The sequence below is a fragment of the Lynx canadensis genome, chromosome B3 (assembly GCF_007474595.2).
Source record: "Lynx canadensis isolate LIC74 chromosome B3, mLynCan4.pri.v2, whole genome shotgun sequence".
Taxonomy (NCBI): Eukaryota; Metazoa; Chordata; class Mammalia; order Carnivora; family Felidae; genus Lynx; species Lynx canadensis.
The window spans coordinates 5,822,629-5,841,244 of NC_044308.2; the positions used below are offsets into that span (position 1 = coordinate 5,822,629).

Sequence of the window (18,616 nt, forward strand, 5' to 3'; positions counted from 1 at the left end):
GTTTGTATAAAGAGCCAGATAGTAAATGAGGCGGGCTTTATGGGTCGTGTGGTCTCTGTCACCACTGTTCAAGTCTGCTGTTGTAGCACACAAGCAGCCATGATGAGACATAGCAAATGGGCCGAACCTGGCCCATGACTTAAGCCCCTGTCTCCCATGACTGGTGTCTGATCATCCAAATACAGTTTTACAAAACCAAAGAATCCAGAAAGCAGGAGGACAAGACAGTCTTGACGAGGAGAAAATAGCGACTGGCAGGCAGTCCTTCTTCTTTACCAGCCTGAATCCGGGGCTCCCTTTCCTGCCAACCCAAACGGGAAATTGGAGTGTGGCTCACGGGCTACGATATGGCGGGGTCCCCCACGGAAGGGGCAGTCGAAATGCCGGACGGATCTGACCATCGAACACACTCCGCTAGTCCTCAACCCAGAGACAACCCCAGGAGCAGGGATGGGAAGCAGACCCAGGACTCTACCTCTCCTGGAGGAAATTCTCGCATCTTTTCTCCAAGGGCAACACCTGGGCGAAGGCCATGCTATCGGTCATGTCCGTTTGAGGAACGGTGCAAAGGTTGCAGATGTTTTCCAGGAGCGGGTAGGCCTCGAGATTAAAACAGAAAATAGAATTCTGGATGTCCTTGGCGTCGTCGGATTCAATTTCGTCAGGATGGTCTCCTGAGATGAAACAAAACACAGCGTTCTGTAGAGGGATGACCTTTTCTGTGGGCTGGGTGGGCAGCTGGGGGCAGCTCTCTGCTGGTAAAGGCTGGGCCGTCGGGGCTGAGCTGTGAGGGGCTCCCTTGAAGGGGGGCCGCAGGAGTCTCTCTGGAATCCTGTGTTTTAGCTAAGTGCCTCGTGAGGGGCTAAGCAGCAGTGTCCTTTTGGCCTGTGGCGCAGGGTTGAAGAGCAGGGAAGAGATTGGGGGCATCACCCTGTGCTTTGGGAAGGGAGGGAGAAGGTCAGGCAAATAGCAGCCCCCAGAGCCCCCCTTTTGGCCTGTGGCGCAGGGTTGAAGAGCAGGGAAGAGATTGGGGGCATCACCCTGTGCTTTGGGAAGGGAGGGAGAAGGTCAGGCAAATGGCAGCCCCCAGAGCCCCCCTTTTGGCCTGTGGCGCAGGGTTGAAGAGCAGGGAAGAGATTGGGGGCATCACCCTGTGCTTTGGGAAGGGAGGGAGAAGGTCAGGCAAATAGCAGCCCCCAGAGCCCCCCTCCCATACCTCGGAGCAGGAAACACGGGCGGTGCAAAGACACGACAAACACAGGCGTCCAGGGCACTGCCAGATGGTAGTTTCTGGGTGGAGCAAAGGCACAGATGATCTGGGGCTTGGCCACGTCCATGAGCTGCACAGAGCCGTTCCTGGAAAAGGTCAGCACCTGGGAAGCAAAGGGATGGCAACGGGGACTTCTCTGTCACCCCCGTTTGGAATAAGAGAGGCAGCTGGACATCCAGGCCAGCAACAGAGAGAACGGATTTGCTCGGGGAGCAGAGAAACATGTGTGTTGACTTCTCTGGTGTCCCCAGCAGCAACAGGCCCTTTTCCAGGTGCCGTGTCTGATGCTGGGTGGCGCTCCCCACTCCTGCCCAGGCTTCTCTTCTGGCTCACCAGCATCCCTGTCCAGGAGCTGGCCCTCCACGTGGCCGGACGCAGTGCCGCCCTCGGCACACGTATGCTTTCCTCCCCATCCTCGGAGACCCCGCTCCATCCCACGGCCCTTCCTGGCCCGGGTTCGGAGACCGGCCTCTCTCCTGCCTGGCTCCTTCCTCCCTGTAGGTGAACCTGCTAGATGCGCCTGATCGAATGGTCCTCCAGCTGCCACGCCACCTCCCCGCCCCTCACACTCCAACACCTGAGAGTGCGTCCTCGCCTTCTCTGCCCCGTCCTGTCGCTTCCTCCCGAAAGCAGCCCCCCGCCCCCACTGACTTCTGCAGGCTGAGGTGGTGACCCCTGTCTGTTCTGTGGCATCCAGGGCCCAGCGCATCACGGCCTCTCTCGTCTTCCAGGGCAGCTGCACGGTGATTCGTCTGTCTTCCCAGCTGAACCGTGCGATCTGCGAGGGCGGCGGCTTGCTCTTTCGTCCCTGTGCGCCCCAAAGCTAGTCTAGTGCCTCGCACTTGACAGGCCTCCAACAAACAGTCTTTGAAGGGAAAACGAACACGCTTGCTGAAGAGGAGTGAGGGGCGTGAGGAACCTACCATGCCAGGTAAGGCTGGGACTGGGGCCACTGCACAGATGGCTTCGTCCAGGTACTTTACCGGCCTGTGGGGAACCAGACACATACACATTCGTCCTGGAAGGAGTTAAGGCTGTGCTATCCTCTCCTGGCACGCATCTAGGAGACACTCTTGTAAATAAGCATCGAGAGACCTGTCAGAGATGGTTCATAGTAGCAGACGCGGGGAACAGTCACATTACCCACTGGTAGGAGAATGCCTTGTTGTGATATATTTATTATACGATGGGATGCAGTAGAGCCGGGAAGATACAGACCCGGCGCTGCATTCACCAACATGTGCGACTCTCCTGAACAAGGCTGCAGAGCAAGTTACGGAATAAACAGCCCCGAGAAACAAGCTGGAGGATACACAGCATGGGAGTCCCTTTACGAATTTCCCAAATAGGCACAGCTAAACAACGCGTTACTTGGAGATGCGTGTGGCTGATTCTTACGGGAAAGCGAAGGAATGGATGATGAATTTTGGAAAACGACACAGTCGATTGAAAAAGAAATCGGCCGTGATATTTGGCAGCGACTCCCATCAAACGGTGGAGTCAGTTTCTCCGCTGCCTGACTGCGGGTGTGGCCACGTGACATGCTTCGTCCACTGTGACGTGAGCAGAAGCTTGGAGAGTGTACGTTGCGGTTGCCCTCGCTTGCTGAGGGGACCCCTTAGGCTGTGGGGTGATGGAGGCTGAGACGGCCCGCAGGAGCCACCACAGGGAAGAGAACCAAGTGTCCTGGCCGACGACCACCCAACTGCCACCTGTGCAAGGGAGGCTGTGCCAGACCGTCCGGCCCCCGGCCCAGCTGCCAGAGCCTGAGCAAGGCCAGTGGAAGGACTGGCCCAAATTGCTGGTCTGCGAGATCAGGGGCCGCACATTGACTTGTTTTCTGAAGCCATTAAGTTGTGGAATGGTTTGTTATATACAGTGACGATTACTAAGGGGGTAATCTATTTCTTTTTTTTAATGTTTGTTTATTTTTGAGAGAGGGAGAGAGTGAGAAAGAGAGAGAGAGAGAGGCAGAGAGGGGGGAAGAGAGAATCCCAAGCAGGCTTTGCACTGTCAAAGCAGAGCCCAATGCAGGGCTCGAACCCATGAACTTGAGATCATGACCCGAGCTGAAACCAAGAGTTGGATGCTTAACCAACTGAGCCACCCAGGCGCCCCGGAGATGATCTATTTCTGAAGGTTCATGATGGGTACAGGGGAGTTTCTCCCTCCCTCCCTCTCTCCCACTGCCCACTCTCTGTCTCTCTCTCTCTCTGTGTATATATATAAACACCCAAATACATATACACCTACATATATACTATACATAGTGTATATATAGCTATATCCTAAATATACACATGTATATATTGTATAGCTCATTTGCATGCATAAAGTATTTTCACAACTTCAGAAAGAGACTCTTGAGACAATTTAAAAAAGAAAGCAAGCCTCGAGGAAACTGATAAAAGGCGATTTTGGCAGAAATGACAAATGACGTGAAAGCTGTCATTGGTGCTGTCGCGCAATTTTGTGAGACAAGTTTTACACGTGCACATAAAAAAGATGGTGGGGACTTGGGAGCTCACAGGGAGGGTGCTGACTACAGAGCCAGGGGACTCCAGCTGGGGAGCTGGTCACTTTCGGTTGGCCGGTCGTTTGCCCTGTCCTGCGCTCAAGCCACTGACCTCTCAACCAGCACACTGATGGTGGGTTCTTGGGTCCCCCTGGCTGTCACCAGATGGACAGAAGAATCTGTGCACAGCACCACACATTTCATGTGGGATTTCAAGGGCCCCTCAGGATACACGTTCTGTCCCTGGTGGACTAAGTAGTATTTGAGGAAGCGAACACTCTGGCAGGAACATCCCTTGGGAAGAGCGACGACCCCAAGAGGGAAACCTGGAAAAACAATGGCACAGGCAGGTCAGTGAAAGGGGGAGGGCTGATGCAGCCTGGGTACAGGGTCTGTGACCAACAGGCACATGAGGGGTGTGAAGGCAAGATCCGGCAATGAGAGCCTTCTGGAAGTGAAGCCAGAAAACCCCAGTGCCCAGTGGGAGAGAAGAGCCCCCCCTTCTCAGTATGGAGGGGGGTGGGGGACGGGGAAGAGCCCCGGGGAGGCGGCCAGAGTCAGTGCTGGGACAGAAGGGACAGTGCCCTGCCAGGTACAGAACCACAGCTGACCGTGGTGGGTCAAGGTATATCAGAGAGAAGGTGGTTCTCTGAGAAGGGCTTTTTTATGAGAAGGGTGTATATGTGTGTAGTCAAACGATATCCAGGATGTATCAGTATCCAGACAAATGAAAACAACCTATTGAGCAAGTGAATGTGAAATTATGAGCATTCTTCAGCCCTTTAAGTATCTTTCACTCTTGTAAGAAGACTGGGTGAGGAACCAAAATTCAAGAGGGCGCGTAGGGATGTTTATCTCCCCACCATGTGGGCCGAGTGCCGGCTAAACGGAAACCACCACCGAATCCTTCAGATGGAAATAGCCAAGGGAGGAAGGCACCTCACTGACCTGACAGAAGGCTCCCCGAGATGGCCAGTAGACAGGGCGCTCTCTCTGGTTCTCACCAGCGCGCTGGCTGGGAAGGCTGCCCACCTCTACTCTCAGAGGAAACACCCATCCAATTGTACAATGACAAACCCAGCGATTCAGTCATCACTTCTTTTTTTTTTTTTTTTCAACGTTTATTTATTTTTGGGACAGAGAGAGACAGAGCATGAACGGGGGAGGGGCAGAGAGAGAGGGAGACACAGAATCGGAAACAGGCTCCAGGCTCCGAGCCATCAGCCCAGAGCCTGACGCGGGGCTCGAACTCACCGACCGCGAGATCGTGACCTGGCTGAAGTCGGACGCTTAACCGACTGCGCCACCCAGGCACCCCAAATCACTTCTAAAAAAGTTTGGTAAGAGGGAGCCTTTCCCTCAGAGGCTGATCGATCGACTTAGGGAAACTAGACACCACTGATTTTCTGCACCTGCAGAGCTGGACCCGGGATCCTGGGACTCCAGGACTCTAGCAAGGTGCCACCCACCCAGCATGGCTACTGGTCTTGCACTGGCCACCGTACAGGTTTCTTAGCTTCAATAGCAGTGGGCTTCCTGCTGACCGAGGTGGGGGTGGGAGAGCAGGAAGATTTACTTAGTTTGAGAACTTGGGGGCGGGTGGGGGAGGGCCAGGGCTGCCCTACCGTCACATCCTGTGCTCCACGTCACCTCCCTGGAGTGTGATAATGAGGTAACTAACAGTCTTACTTCCAGGACCCGCTCCAGTGCGGGGCACGGGCACGGGGCGAGCGCTCAACCAGTACACGGGGATTGGGAAGTGTCAGCACTTATCGTTTTCAGTAAGTGACTGAATGAATAAGGGGAAGGCGGGACCGGCTCCCCACATTGACTTAAGAACACAGAGTAACTACCAGAAGGCCCAGAGCCTGCAGGAAACTCCAGAGCTCCCCGGGGTCTCATAATCCAGGGGTTAGGCAGAGGCGGGGGCGGGGGGGGGGGTGCTCACCTTCTGCCAGGTCCCACAGTGTGAGCACGCCATCCTCGCAGGCCAGCACCAGGTAGGAACAGCAGCAGCTGAGCTGAGAGACAGCAATGGGTGCAGCACAGGGCCACACGCCCTCTGGGTCTAGAGGGGAGGACGGCACTCACTCGGCCGCCCCTGCCCCAGCCGCTGCACCCGCCCACCACCTTCATGCACACAGCTCACGGCCCAGACTAGTCTGCCCGGCTGGGACACGGGCAGGGGTACCTGCTGGGCTCTCTGCAATGCTACCTCCTTAGGACAGAAGAGCACGTCCCAGTCCTCTTGCACTGACGCTCACACTGAATGAGTACTTGCCAGGCGCTAAGCACCGTGGTAAGTACTGTATGTGCACCCTTTCGGTTAATTCTCGCAAGGGTCTGGTGAGATGAGTCCTGTTGGCACCCCTATTTCACAGATGAGGAGACCGAGGCAGAGAAGTCACCTGCCCAAGGTCAGAGCCAGTCAGTACAGAGGTTGAGATTAGAAGCCACACTGCCTGAGAGGGTGTTGGGAGGAGAGAAAATTCTTCCTTTGTACACTTTTAAACATTAAAGTATAATCCCTTTTTAAAATTTTTTAACAATGTTTATTTTTGAGAGAGAGAGAGAGAGAGAGAGAGAGAGACAGACCGTGAGTGAGGGAGCGGGAAAGAGAGGGAGACACAGAATCCGGAGCAGGCTCCAAGCTCCGAGCTGTCAGCACAGAGCCCGATGCACGGCTCGAACTCATGAACCATGAGATCGTCACCTGAGCCGAAGTCAGACACCTAACCGACTGAGCCACCCAGGGGCCCCAAACATTAAAGTACAATTCTAAAGAATAATATCCGTGTACAGCTCAAGGAATTACCACAGAGTGAACCTGCTCACGTAACTGCCTCCAAGAATTTGTAAAAACCAAACAAAGACCATGTAAGTGGTGGTCCTAAGTGCCTTTCAATTTCAAAAAGCTTTCACATACAGAAACCCTCTGGATTTTGCGATCCACGGCAAGCACGTGCAGTCAGCAGGGATGGATGGTGTGATGAATGAGCTCTGTGTTTCAGATGAGAAAACAGGGTTGGGGGCACGCGGTGACTAGCCTGGGGCTACACAGCTTGCGGGCCTTCGTTGGGCCGGGGCCGGATCCGGCCCCTGATGCCAAGCCTCTTTTTGCCTCAGCTGCCAACGGAGCCCTGTGGACCTGACCGGGCTTTGTCCTATCGACCTATTCTCTTGGCGAAACGGGACCGCCCAGAGACAGAGCCTTGCGCTCACACCACAGGCCCTGAGCCAACTGCTTCTGCCTGCACAGCTCTGGTCCCCTAAAGTGACGTGTCAGTCACGTGCTCTCAGCTAAGCTGGAGAAGGACACGTTCTCAGGCAACTCCCATCTCAGCAGCCAAGTACCGGCTTTATCCTTCAGAGTTCGGTTAAGTGAATAGAGGAAGAAGTTGTGGTTTCCGGTCCAGTGTATGCCAAGGACACAGGCTACCCCTGGGAAAGAAGAGAGGAAAGGGGCATCACGTGAGGCAGCTGGGTACCCCCGGGTTTGTACGGAAGGTGTTTGCCCAAGCAGAAGTCGGTTTGAAGTCAAAAGTGGTGCGTTCTAAGGGGCAGCGCCCAGCAGAGGGGTGAGCCTCCCGGGGAGGAGGGCTGAGCATCCCTGGGAGGGCTGTTCCCATGGCCAGCTCGCCTTCCCCGGTGAGGAGGACGGTCACCCTGCCCCTCAGCGGCTTTCACGTCGTCTAGATAATTCATGTCCTCTTGGCTGTCAGTGTTTGAAATAGCATGTTCTACACAGTGAGTTCATGTTCAGAAGCAGCCTGGCAGGATACGTGCTCAGACCCTCCTCTGTGGCCAGTCACTGCCTGAAGACAGCACGGCCTCCGTTATCAGGGAGTCTGGGCTGGGGCACCATGCGTCCAGACACCGTTAAGCGGCGACCTACTCTCCGCCTCATTGCCTCCCACCGTGCAGGGGTTGCTGGGGTGCTCCCCGAGTGGACCACCTGCCCAGGACAGCCACCTGCATCGTGTTCATTTACCCGAGGGGCTCTTGACGTCCGCTGGCATGGTGGTGACGCGACCAGGAAGGAGGAAGTGGAACGTGGCCATACTGGGGGAAGAAAAAGAGACAGGAGTCAGCCATGGCAGGCTCCTTGGCAAGGAGACACCCTGGCAGAGCCATGGTACTAAAACCAGAAATGGGTAGTTAGGATGGACCTTCCCAGGGATACAGGGCCATGAGCTAAGTCACATGGGATGTGCCGGCCCTGGTGGCCGCAGACCTGGGAAGTTGGTGAGGGCAGGCCAGGGCAGGCAGAGGCGCGGGAGTCACTCCCGGGCTGGGAACAGCACCCGGCACCCAGAAGAACCTTCTCTGTCCTTGGGGAAGATCCCCTAGTGACCAGACTTGGCTGCCGTGAACAAATGCTCCCTTATGCTGGGGGCAATCCAACCAGGGTGTGCTGATACATCTGTCCTTAAGAAAAGAACAAACCGATTTCCTGATGTCTATATAGAGTTTGTAGCTTCTTGTGGTATAGACTCCCACTACAGACAGACATTACCCGCAGGTTAACAACCAGCCAGGCAGCATGCCCCTGAACCTCGCTGGGGCCCAGTTCAGGGCTCAGGTAGCTGCTAGGAGGGCGTAGCCCTAGGAGTTTGTGTCCTGACGTGAGAAAATTCAAGGTGCACTTGGCAGCAAGATGAGGGGTTTTTCTTTCTCTGTGAAGCAAGAATGTTCCTGGTTCCTGAGCTCCACGGTAGCTGTGAAGAGAGCTAGTTCCTAAAACCAGCTCCACCAGATCCTTCAAAGCCTTGGGCTCGGTTTTTACAGCCACAGCAGGGGATTCCTGAGCCCATCTGCTGCCTGAGGTTACAAAGTAAGGTATTTTGGTAATTCTGCATTAATATATTACACTGAGAAAGACTGGATGGGAATGGAGGAAAATGTGAATAGTGGCGACTTTTACTTCTGTCTTTAGGATCTTCTGTGTTGTCTAGATAATCAGGAAAGAGCTTTAAAAAAATTTTTTTTAATGTTTATTTTTGAGAGAGAGAGAGAGACACACACAGAGCGTGAGCGGGGGAGGGGCAGGGAGAGAGGGAGACACAGAATCCAAAGCAGGCTCCAGGCTCTTAGCTGCCAGTACAGGGCCCTGATGTGGGACTCGAACTCACAAACTGTGAGATCGTGACTGGAGCCGAAGTCAGCCGCTTAACCGACTGAGCCACCCAGGTGCCCCATCAGGAAAAAAGTTTTTAAAGAGAAGATATACATAAGATTGTAAAACGAACTCGACTTCTTCTCCTCTCCATAGATGTCTATTCCCTCTTTGAAATCCACATGATCAGCCTTTGTTCTAACTCTCTTTGAACAATCTCCACATATCTTTTCAAAAAATCCGAAATTCTCGGGAAAATCTCCCAAACCAGAAACAGCTTTTAATTCAAGTGCTTGGGTTGATTCCTGTGTGTGCCCTGAGAGGAGACACTCTGCCCAACCCCCACCCCCCACCCCCCCACCCCGGCTCGAGGGGAGGGAGGAAGAGGGAGCCGGGCCTCCTTCCTGCTCACCTGAGCCGCTCCTCCCCCCACTCTCCGTCCAGGTACTTCTTGAACAAGGCTTTGAAGATGGCCTCCTGCTGCTCCCACTGAGTGTCCTTGATGAAGTGGTTCTGCCCTGAGCCCAGCCCGTAGCAGTCCTCAATCTTTGCAAAGACTTCCAGGGGGCTTTTAAATGTGGTACCTAGGTTGAAAAGATCCCAGAATTGGTCAAACCATGGGACTTCCCCCTTCCTGATTTTCCCTTCCTTCCTCCACACTTTCAGTTTCCTGCAGAATCTCTAGTCCTCAGAAATCCATCTGGGAAGCCAGCGTTCAGTCTTCTCCCCGCCTCTTTCCTCGCCAGGCGGCTCAGCGAACACAGGCTGAGGGCAACCGCCCTCCCCCCTCCTCCTCCTCCTCCAGCCTCACCATCACTTCCTGTTTCCAGATGCCCTGATCCCCAAACGAGGCCAAAGAAAAGTTCACGAGGTCACTAGAGATCTTAGATCACCGTTGCCGTCTTCCCAGCCCAGCAAGGCCCCAAATGTGCCAGTTGCCATCACTACTGAGCCGCTGCTGCAGGGCCCACAGAAACAGACGGTCCCGGCCTCTACCTATGTTGACGTCTATCCAACTACCTTCCTTCAACCATCTCCCTTCTCTGCCAGTGACTTTTTTTACCATTCCCCTTCCCCCCCAAAACCTTTCATTTCCTTCTTTTTTCAACTGTTCCTAAATCCACAGTAAAACTGGGTCATTTATTTTCTAGGTTCCCACCCCAGCTTTCAGATGGAGGGTGCCCAGGAGGCCCCCGGTGCCCAGGTCTCCTTGGCCAGAAGCAATCATTGTTACTCATTTCTCACATAAGTTCCTATAGGGAGACCACCTTTGTATCAACAAATGGTAGCACAGGACACACTAGTACCCCCCCAAGTGTGGTTCCAAGATGAGCAGGGATCTGAGGGGCTCAACTGGAACTTGTTAGAAATGCAGATTCTCAGGCCCCAACCCCAGCCTGCAGAAACACAAACTGTGTGGCTGGGGCGCAGCATTTTGGGTTTTAACAAGTTCTCCGGCTGAGTCCGATCCAGCTGAAGTTTGAGAATTGCTCTTTTACACCAGCCCCCTTGCATTTTCCACTCACAAATAGCTTGGAGATCGCTTCCTTTCAGTGCCACAGACCTTCCTTATTGTTGCTTATTTTCATTTACTAAACCTTTTTCTTACTGTGAAATAGAACACCTCAGCAAAGAGCATTAAAAAATATATATCTTGGGGCGCCTGGGTGGCTCAGTTGGTTAAGCGTCCGACTTCGGCTCAGGTCATGATCTCGCGGCCCGTGGGTTCGAGCCCCGCGTCAGGCTCTGTGCTGACAGCTCAGAGCCTGGAGCCTGTTTCAGATTCTGTGTCTCCCTCTCTCTGACCCTCCCCTGTTCATGCTCTCTGTCTCAAAAATAAATAAATGTTAAAAAAAATTAAAAAATATATATATATATCTTAATAAATTATTACAAAGCAAATGTCTGTCTCCACTCAGGTCCAGAGACAAAACATCACCTGCTCCCTGGAAGCTTCGCAGGGGCCCGTCTCCAGTCACAACCTCCTGGCGAGAGCAGCACCCATTCTCTTGGCTTTTCCATAAGCACTGCAGTAAGTTTGTTTTACCTTTGCTGTCTAAATGTGCATCTAAACGAAAAAGCTCTGCTTGGCCTGCTTCTGAGCGTTACACACGGATGGAATTATGAAGTTAACTCTGTGTCTGCCCTCTTTTGCTTAATATTGTGAGATTTGTCCATTTGGTTGTGGACGGCTGCAATTTGTTCCTTTTTATTGATAGTATTCCATCAAGTGAATACATGTTCTCTTGTTGATGGACATTTTGGTTGTTTCATGATTGGGGCTATGGAGAATCATGTCACTGTTACCATTCTTGTACATGTCTCGCATTTGCTTGCACACCTGTCAGGTATATACCTAGGAGGAGGGTGACCACTTCACCCTGGTTTGCTCAGGAGTTCCCTAAGTTTAGCTCTGAAAGCCCCACATCCCAGTAGACCAACCCCTCAGTCCTGGGCAAGCTGGTACGGTCGGTCACACTGCCTCCGAGTGTAAGTGCTGGGTCTCAGGGTATAAATTACCCACATCACTGGATCAAACCAAACTATTTTCCAAAGTGGTTGTGCCGATTTTCATTGCTAACTGTAGTGTACGGGAGGCCTGCTTATGATACATCCTCACCAACTTGGTATGGCCCGTCTCTTTTAAATGTTGCCCTCCTGGTGGGTGTGGAGTGGTAGCTCATTATGGTTTTAATTTGCATTTCCATGATAACTAATGATGTTGAGTACACACATTCATCTGTTTATTGGCCACTTGAATAAGCTCTTGCCTGTTTTATACTGGATTATCTCTTTTTCTTAATAAGTTGTAGGAATTCTTTATATATTCTCAGTAGGGACCATTCCTAAGTTTTAAGTGTTTTGCAACTATCTTCTCCCACTGTGGGGCTGCTCCTTCATGCTTTTAATGATGTCTTGGGATTACTAGAAGTCCTTAATTTTAGTAGCCAAATTTGTCAAATTTTTCTTTTATTGTAAGTGCTTTTTGTGTTTTGTTTAAAAAGTCTTTCCCTATGAAATCATAAAGATACTGTCTTATATTATTTTCTAAAAGCTTTACTGTTTTCTCTTTCATATTTGCTTCTATGGGTCGTCTGGAATTTATTTTTGTGTATGGTGGGAGGCAGGAGTCGAGTCTCACTTTTGTTTCCGTATGGACAGCCAGCACCATTTATTGAAATGACCATCCTTTCTCGCCTCCTCTGTAATGTCACCTCTGTCAGTTATCAAGTGTCCATTTATGTCTTGGTCTGTTCTGGCCTATCGTGTTTCATTTATCTATTTTTCTACTACTATATTCTGTATACTATTTCTATCTATATTTCTATATTCTCTCTATATATATTTCTATCTACTATTCACTTATCTATTTTTCTTTTTTCTTTTTTTTTTTTTAATTTTTTTTTCAACGTTTATTTATTTTTGGGACAGAGAGAGACAGAGCATGAACGGGGGAGGGTCAGAGAGAGAGGGAGACACAGAATCGGAAACAGGCTCCAGGCTCTGAGCCATCAGCCCAGAGCCTGACGCGGGGCTCGAACTCACGGACCGCGAGATCGTGACCTGGCTGAAGTCGGACGCTTAACCGACTGTGCCACCCAGGCACCCCACTTATCTATTTTTCTATTGTGTCTTAATTACGATAGCTTTATAGTAAGCCTTTTTTTTTTTTAACGTTCATTTATTTTTGAGACAGAGAGAGACAGAGCATGAATGGGGGAGGGTCAGAGAGAGAGGGAGACACAGAATCTGAAGCAGGCTCCAGGCTCTGAGCTGTTAGCACAGAGCCCGACGGGGGGCTTGAACTCACGGACCGCGAGATCATGACCTGAGCCGAAGTCGGACGCTTAACCGACTGAGCCACCCAGGCGCCCCTTATAGTAAGTCTTGATGGAGCAAATCATGTCATCGTGTTCTTTTACAAGAGTGAATTGGCTATTCTTGGCCTTTTGAATTTCCTTCTTTGTTTTTGATAGTTGTAAAGTATTCCTTTGGATGAGTGTACCAGATTTTATTTAATTAGTCTTTTGCCTCTATAAATAATGCTGCAGTGAACATTCCTATAGATATATCTTTGAGGTTCTGGGCAGGTATTGAGAGGATATACTGTATCCTGTGCCTACAATGGACTTCTCCTCTGCTCCTCTTGACCTACTCCCACTTGTCCTTCAAGTCCTTCTCCCTCCGCCCCCACCCCCCCCCCAGCAAAAAAAAGACCTTCCCAAATGTCCCTTCCTTTGATAAACCCTCTGCCTCCTCCATAGGAAGAGTTGGTCACTCTTTCCTCTATGTTTTCATGGTCCTAAATGTTCCCCATTGCTGCACTTACCATATCCTACAATGCCACTTTCCTCTTATTCTCCCTTGGTAGAACAGCAGCTTTTGGTATGGAAAAGGTGTCTTACTCATCTGTGTGCTTGGTGCTTCATTGGCACTCAGCAAATCCTGATGAATGCATTAACACAGGAATATAGAAATGGATGAACTCCAGCTAGATGCCTGTTTTTCCTGATTTTCCAATTCTGTTAGTTAACTATGTCCTTGTAATATTTATATTTTTGTCCTTAGATCCCAGAGCTTATGACTTTTAAAAAAATTCCCTTCTCAGAACTATACTTGTAATTTAGATATTGCTGCTAATATCTAGAAAAGATGGGAAATTTGGAGGAAAGCAAAGAAAGAAAAAAACAGAAATTAATATCAGAAATAAAAAGAGTATTAGTTGAATTATACTAACCTGTAACTGGTTTGGGTGGTTTGATCTTCATTATGTGAACTGGCAGACTCAACTTAATGTCTCCTCTAAAACAAATGTTTATATCCTACAAGAAGGAAAAGGCACAGCTAATAAGCCAACAAAGGAGATATAACAGAATCATTAAAAACACATCCCAAAAGAAGACAGAAACAGAGGGAAAGGAAGAAAAACAGATGTGACAAATAGGAAGTAAATAGCAAAGTGATTTATTTCAATCCAAATGTATCAACAATCACATTAAAGGGGCGCCTGGGTGGCGCAGTCGGTTAAGCGTCCGACTTCAGCCAGGTCACGATCTCGCGGTCCGTGAGTTCGAGCCCCGCGTCGGGCTCTGGGCTGATGGCTCAGAGCCTGGAGCCTGTTTCAGATTCTGTGTCTCCCTCTCTCTCTGCCCCTCCCCCGTTCATGCTCTGTCTCTCTCTGTCCCAAAAATAAAAATAAACGTTGAGGGGCGCCTGGGTGGCGCAGTCGGTTAGGCGTCCGACTTCAGCCAGGTCACGATCTCGCGGTCCGTGAGTTCGAGCCCCGCGTCAGGCTCTGGGCTGATGGCTCGGAGCCTGGAGCCTGTTTCCGATTCTGTGTCTCCCTCTCTCTCTGCCCCTCCCCCGTTCATGCTCTGTCTCTCTCTGTCCCAAAAATAAATAAACGTTGAAAAAAAAAAATTAAAAAAAAAAAAAATAAATAAACGTTGAAAAAAAAAAACAAAAAAAAAACAATCACATTAAATATAAATGGCCTAACTACCCAATTAAAAGGTAGAGACTGTCAGACTGTCTAAAAAGGTAAGACCCAGGGTGCCTGGGTGGCTCAGTCGGTTAAGCTTCCGACTTCAGCTCAGGTCATGATCTCATGGTTTATGGATTCCAGCCCTGTATTGGGCTCTCTGCTGTCAGGACAGAGCCTGCTTCAGATCCTCTGTTTCCCCGCCCCCCTCCCCCCCTGCCCCTCCCCTGCTCTCTCTCTCTCAAAAATAAACTTAAAAAAAAAAGTAAGACCCTATTATATGTTGTCAAAAAGAAACTCATTTTAAACACAAAGACACCAATCTATTAAAAGCATAGTAAAAATCCGTCTTGTAAAACTAATCAAAGAAAGTTGGAGTGACTATATTAATATCTGACATAATAGATTTCAGAGAAAAGAATATTAACAGGGATAAAAATTCACTGAATAATGATAAAATGGTCAATTCATCAAGCAGACATAACATTCCAAATGTTTATGCCCCTCATAACAGAGCTTCAAAATACACAAAGCAAAGATTCATTGAAGTGAAAGCAGAAATAGATAAATCTGTAATCTTAGATATTTGAATACTCCTCTCGCAATAACTGATAGGACAGACAGATAATCAGGAAGAATATAGTAAGGCTATAGAAGGAAAAGCAGACATAAATAACTTGACTAACAGCAGCAAAATACACAGTTTTTCAAGTGCATGCAGAACAATTACCAACAACATAAACCATAATCTGGGCATAAAATCTTAAGAAATTTAAAAGGTTTCAAATTATATGAAGTATTTTGTCTAGTCACAATGGAATTAAATTAGAAACCAAAAAAAGAAAAATATCTGGAACATCTGCAGTATTTAGACACTAATATACTTCTAAATAATTCACTGGTCAAACGAGAAATTTTAAAAAAAGCAAATAGGAAGTATTTTGAAGTATTTTTAAAAATGGGAACATCCCATCAAAATATAAAGAATGCAGCTAAAACAGTGCTTAGATGTAAGTTTATAGCACTAAATGCCTATATCAGAAAAGAAGATCTCAAATACATGACCTAGCTTTCTGCCTTAAGAAACTAGAAGGCAAGGAAAAGCTTAAACCAAAAGTAAGCAGAAGAAAGGAAATAATAAAAATCAAATTGGAAACTGGTCAGATAGAAAACAAAACAAAAATGTGGAGACAAAGAAATAAAAAACTGGCTCTTTGAGAAGATTAATAAAATTGACAAAACTCTAGCCAAGCTAATTAAGAAAAAAAAAAAAAAGAGAGAAAACACAAATTACCACCATCAGAAATGAAGAAAAGGACATCAAAACAGATTTTACAGATAATAAAAAGATAATAAGAGAATATTAACCACTTTAAGTCAATACATTTGATAACTTAGGTAAAAATGGACAAGTTCCTTCAATGACACAAAATACAAAAGTTTGCTTAAAAAGAAAGACCTGGGGCGCCTGGGTGGCGCAGTCGGTTAAGCGTCCGACTTCAGCCAGGTCACGATCTCGCGGTCCGTGAGTTCGAGCCCCGCGTCGGGCTCTGGGCTGATGGCTCGGAGCCTGGAGCCTGTTTCCGATTCTGTGTCTCCCTCTCTTTCTGTCCCTCCCCCGTTCATGCTCTGTCTCTCTCTGTCCCAAAAAAAATAAACGTTGAAAAAAAATTTTTTTTTTTAAAAAAAAGAAAGACCTAACCAGGGCGCCTATCTGGCTCAGTCAGAAGAGTGTGTGACTCTTAATCTCGAGGTTTGAGTTGCAGCCCCATGTTGGGGGTAGCAATTACTTAAATAAAAACTTAAAGAAGGTGGGGCGCCTGGGCGGCTCAGTCCATTAAATGGCCCACTTTGGCTCAGGTCATGATCTCACGGTTTATGAGTTCAAGCCCCGCGTCTGGCTCTGTGCTGACCACTCAGAGCCTGGAGTCTGCTTTGGATTCTGTGTCTCCTCCTTTCTCTGCCCCTCCCATGCTCATGCTCTGTCTCTCTTTGTCTCTTGATAATAAATAAAAATAAAAAAAAAAAAAAAAAAAAAAAAAACTTAAGGAGAAAGAGATGACCCTTTGTCACTAAAGACACTGAATTTATAGTTCCACAAGGAAAACTCCATGGCTAGATGGCTTTACTGGTAAATTCTATCAAACACTTTAGGAAGAAATAATACCAATTCTACACAAACTCTTCCAGAAAATAAAACAGGAACACTCTACTTATTATATGAGGTCAGCATCATCCTGATACCACAACCAAAAGATGTTAGAAGAAAATAAAATTGGGGCACCTGGCTGACTCAGTCAGTAGAGTGTGCAACTCTTAATCTCATGGTTTTGAGTTTGAGCCCCACACTGGGTGTAGAGATTACTTAAAATAGGAAGGGAGGGAGGGAGGGAGGGAGGGAGGAAGGAAGGAAGGAAGGAAGGAAGGAAGGAAGGAAGGAAGGAAGGAAGGAAGGAAGGAAAGAAAACAAAAAATATCCTTCATGAACACAGATGTAAAATTAACAAAATATTGGCAAGTTAAAATCAGTGAGTTAGGGGGCGCCTGGGTTGTTCAGTCGGTTAAGCGTCCGACTTGAGCTCAGGTCATGATTTCACATTCCCTGAGTTCGAGCACCGCGTTGGCTCTGTGCTGACAGCTCAGAGCTTGGAGCCTGCTTTGGATTCTGTGTCTCCCTCTCTCTCTGCCTCTCCCTTGCTCATGCTCTCTCTCGCTCTTAAAATAGATAACATCAAAACAAAAGAAAACAAAAATCAGTGAGCTAGATCCATTATGAACAAGGAAGGGGAATAATGTAAGAGACAGATTTTAATTTTCATATTATAGGAGAAACATATTTACATATATCTATAGTTATATATCTACACTAATAAATGACTTCTGACTGAAATTGGCTCAAAAGTTTTTGAAACGGACTAATAACCATAGAAGAAATTGAAAACATAAGATTTTTATAGACCTAGAGGTAAAAAAACAAAAAACAAAAAACGACATCCAACTTTCTTTACAAGGCTAGCATAACACTAATACAAAATTGTGTTAAGAAATCCACAAGAAAAAAAAAAACACCACTATAGGCCAATCTCATGTTTGAATTTAGATACTATCTATGAATACAGAACTATCAGTTTGCTTTGCTGGTATTTTATTTAGGACTTTAATATTAGCAAAACACACTGAAGTATAATTAAATGAATTATTATCAAGCATGGATTACCCAAGAATGGAAGTAAGAAAGTTTTAGAGTACCTGAGTAGCTCAATCGGTTAAGTGTCCAACCTTTGATGTCAGCTCAGATCATGATCTCACGGTTCTTGAGATCAAGTCCCGCTCTGGGCATTGTGCTAACAGCATGGGGGGTGCTTGGGTTTCTCTCTGGTCCCGCTCTCTCTCTGCCCCTCCCCCCCCCTCAAAATAAACATTAAAACATATTTTACAAAGAATGTTTCAACATTAGAAAATCTATTAATGCAACCTACTACATTAGCAGATGAAGGAAGAAAGCAGATGAAGCAGATGAAGGAAGAAAGCTCTTCTCAAAAGATGAGGAGAAAGTATTTGGTCAATGTCCATTCCTAATTAAAAAACAAACAAACAACAAACTCCTAGCAAACGGAGGCTAGAAGAACACATGCTTATCTTGATAAAGGATATTTATTTCAAACACCTAGAGTAAGCTTTGGGCATGATAGTCAAACAGTTGGAGGACCCCTGTTATATCCTGGATAGTCTATCACATCATGACTATTCAGCATTTTACTAGAGATCCTAGAACATAGAACAAGGCAAGAACAATAAGTAGGAGAAATAAATACTTGAGAGAGGAAAAGTTGTCAGTATTTATAGTTATGGTTGTCTAGCTGGAAAATCCATCAGTGTCAGCTGGCAAACCATTAGAACTTCAGTAGAAAGGCCAACAGTCCTGAGACTAGGGTAAATAAAGGAAGTGAGGCACTTTCAGGAGGCACTCACTCTTAGGTGCCCACCCCCACACCTGCATGACCCCAACAGTGTCTATGTTTTGCTGACCTCACCGTAATCTTGGCCAAATATAAGATCAACATACAAAAATCGATAGCTTCCCTATGTACTAGTGTAGAGGCCATTGTCATCATTTTGGCTATCCAGCCCTCAACATCTTTTCTACCTTGAGGGGACTCACCTATGGTGTGAGTCTGGGAGAATCTGTCTCCCTCTAAGGAACTGAAGGGACCAGATTCTTCTTTCTGTCCC

At 48.1% G+C, this 18,616-nt stretch overlaps 1 protein-coding gene across 1 annotated transcript in view; it reads right to left on the minus strand.

Moving 5' to 3' along the window:
* Positions 1 to 18,616, minus strand: part of WDR93 (WD repeat domain 93) — a 51,522-nt gene that overhangs the window by 7,797 nt on the left and 25,109 nt on the right. Inside the window, exons 8-16 of the mRNA XM_030317390.2 lie at positions 13,640 to 13,724; positions 9,314 to 9,485; positions 7,777 to 7,847; positions 7,140 to 7,226; positions 5,734 to 5,853; positions 3,898 to 4,111; positions 2,194 to 2,257; positions 1,217 to 1,373; positions 476 to 674 (exon numbers count right to left, since the gene is read on the minus strand). Coding sequence (XP_030173250.1) covers positions 476 to 674; positions 1,217 to 1,373; positions 2,194 to 2,257; positions 3,898 to 4,111; positions 5,734 to 5,853; positions 7,140 to 7,226; positions 7,777 to 7,847; positions 9,314 to 9,485; positions 13,640 to 13,724 — 1,169 coding nt within the window. The remainder of the gene's footprint in view (positions 1 to 475; positions 675 to 1,216; positions 1,374 to 2,193; positions 2,258 to 3,897; positions 4,112 to 5,733; positions 5,854 to 7,139; positions 7,227 to 7,776; positions 7,848 to 9,313; positions 9,486 to 13,639; positions 13,725 to 18,616) is intronic.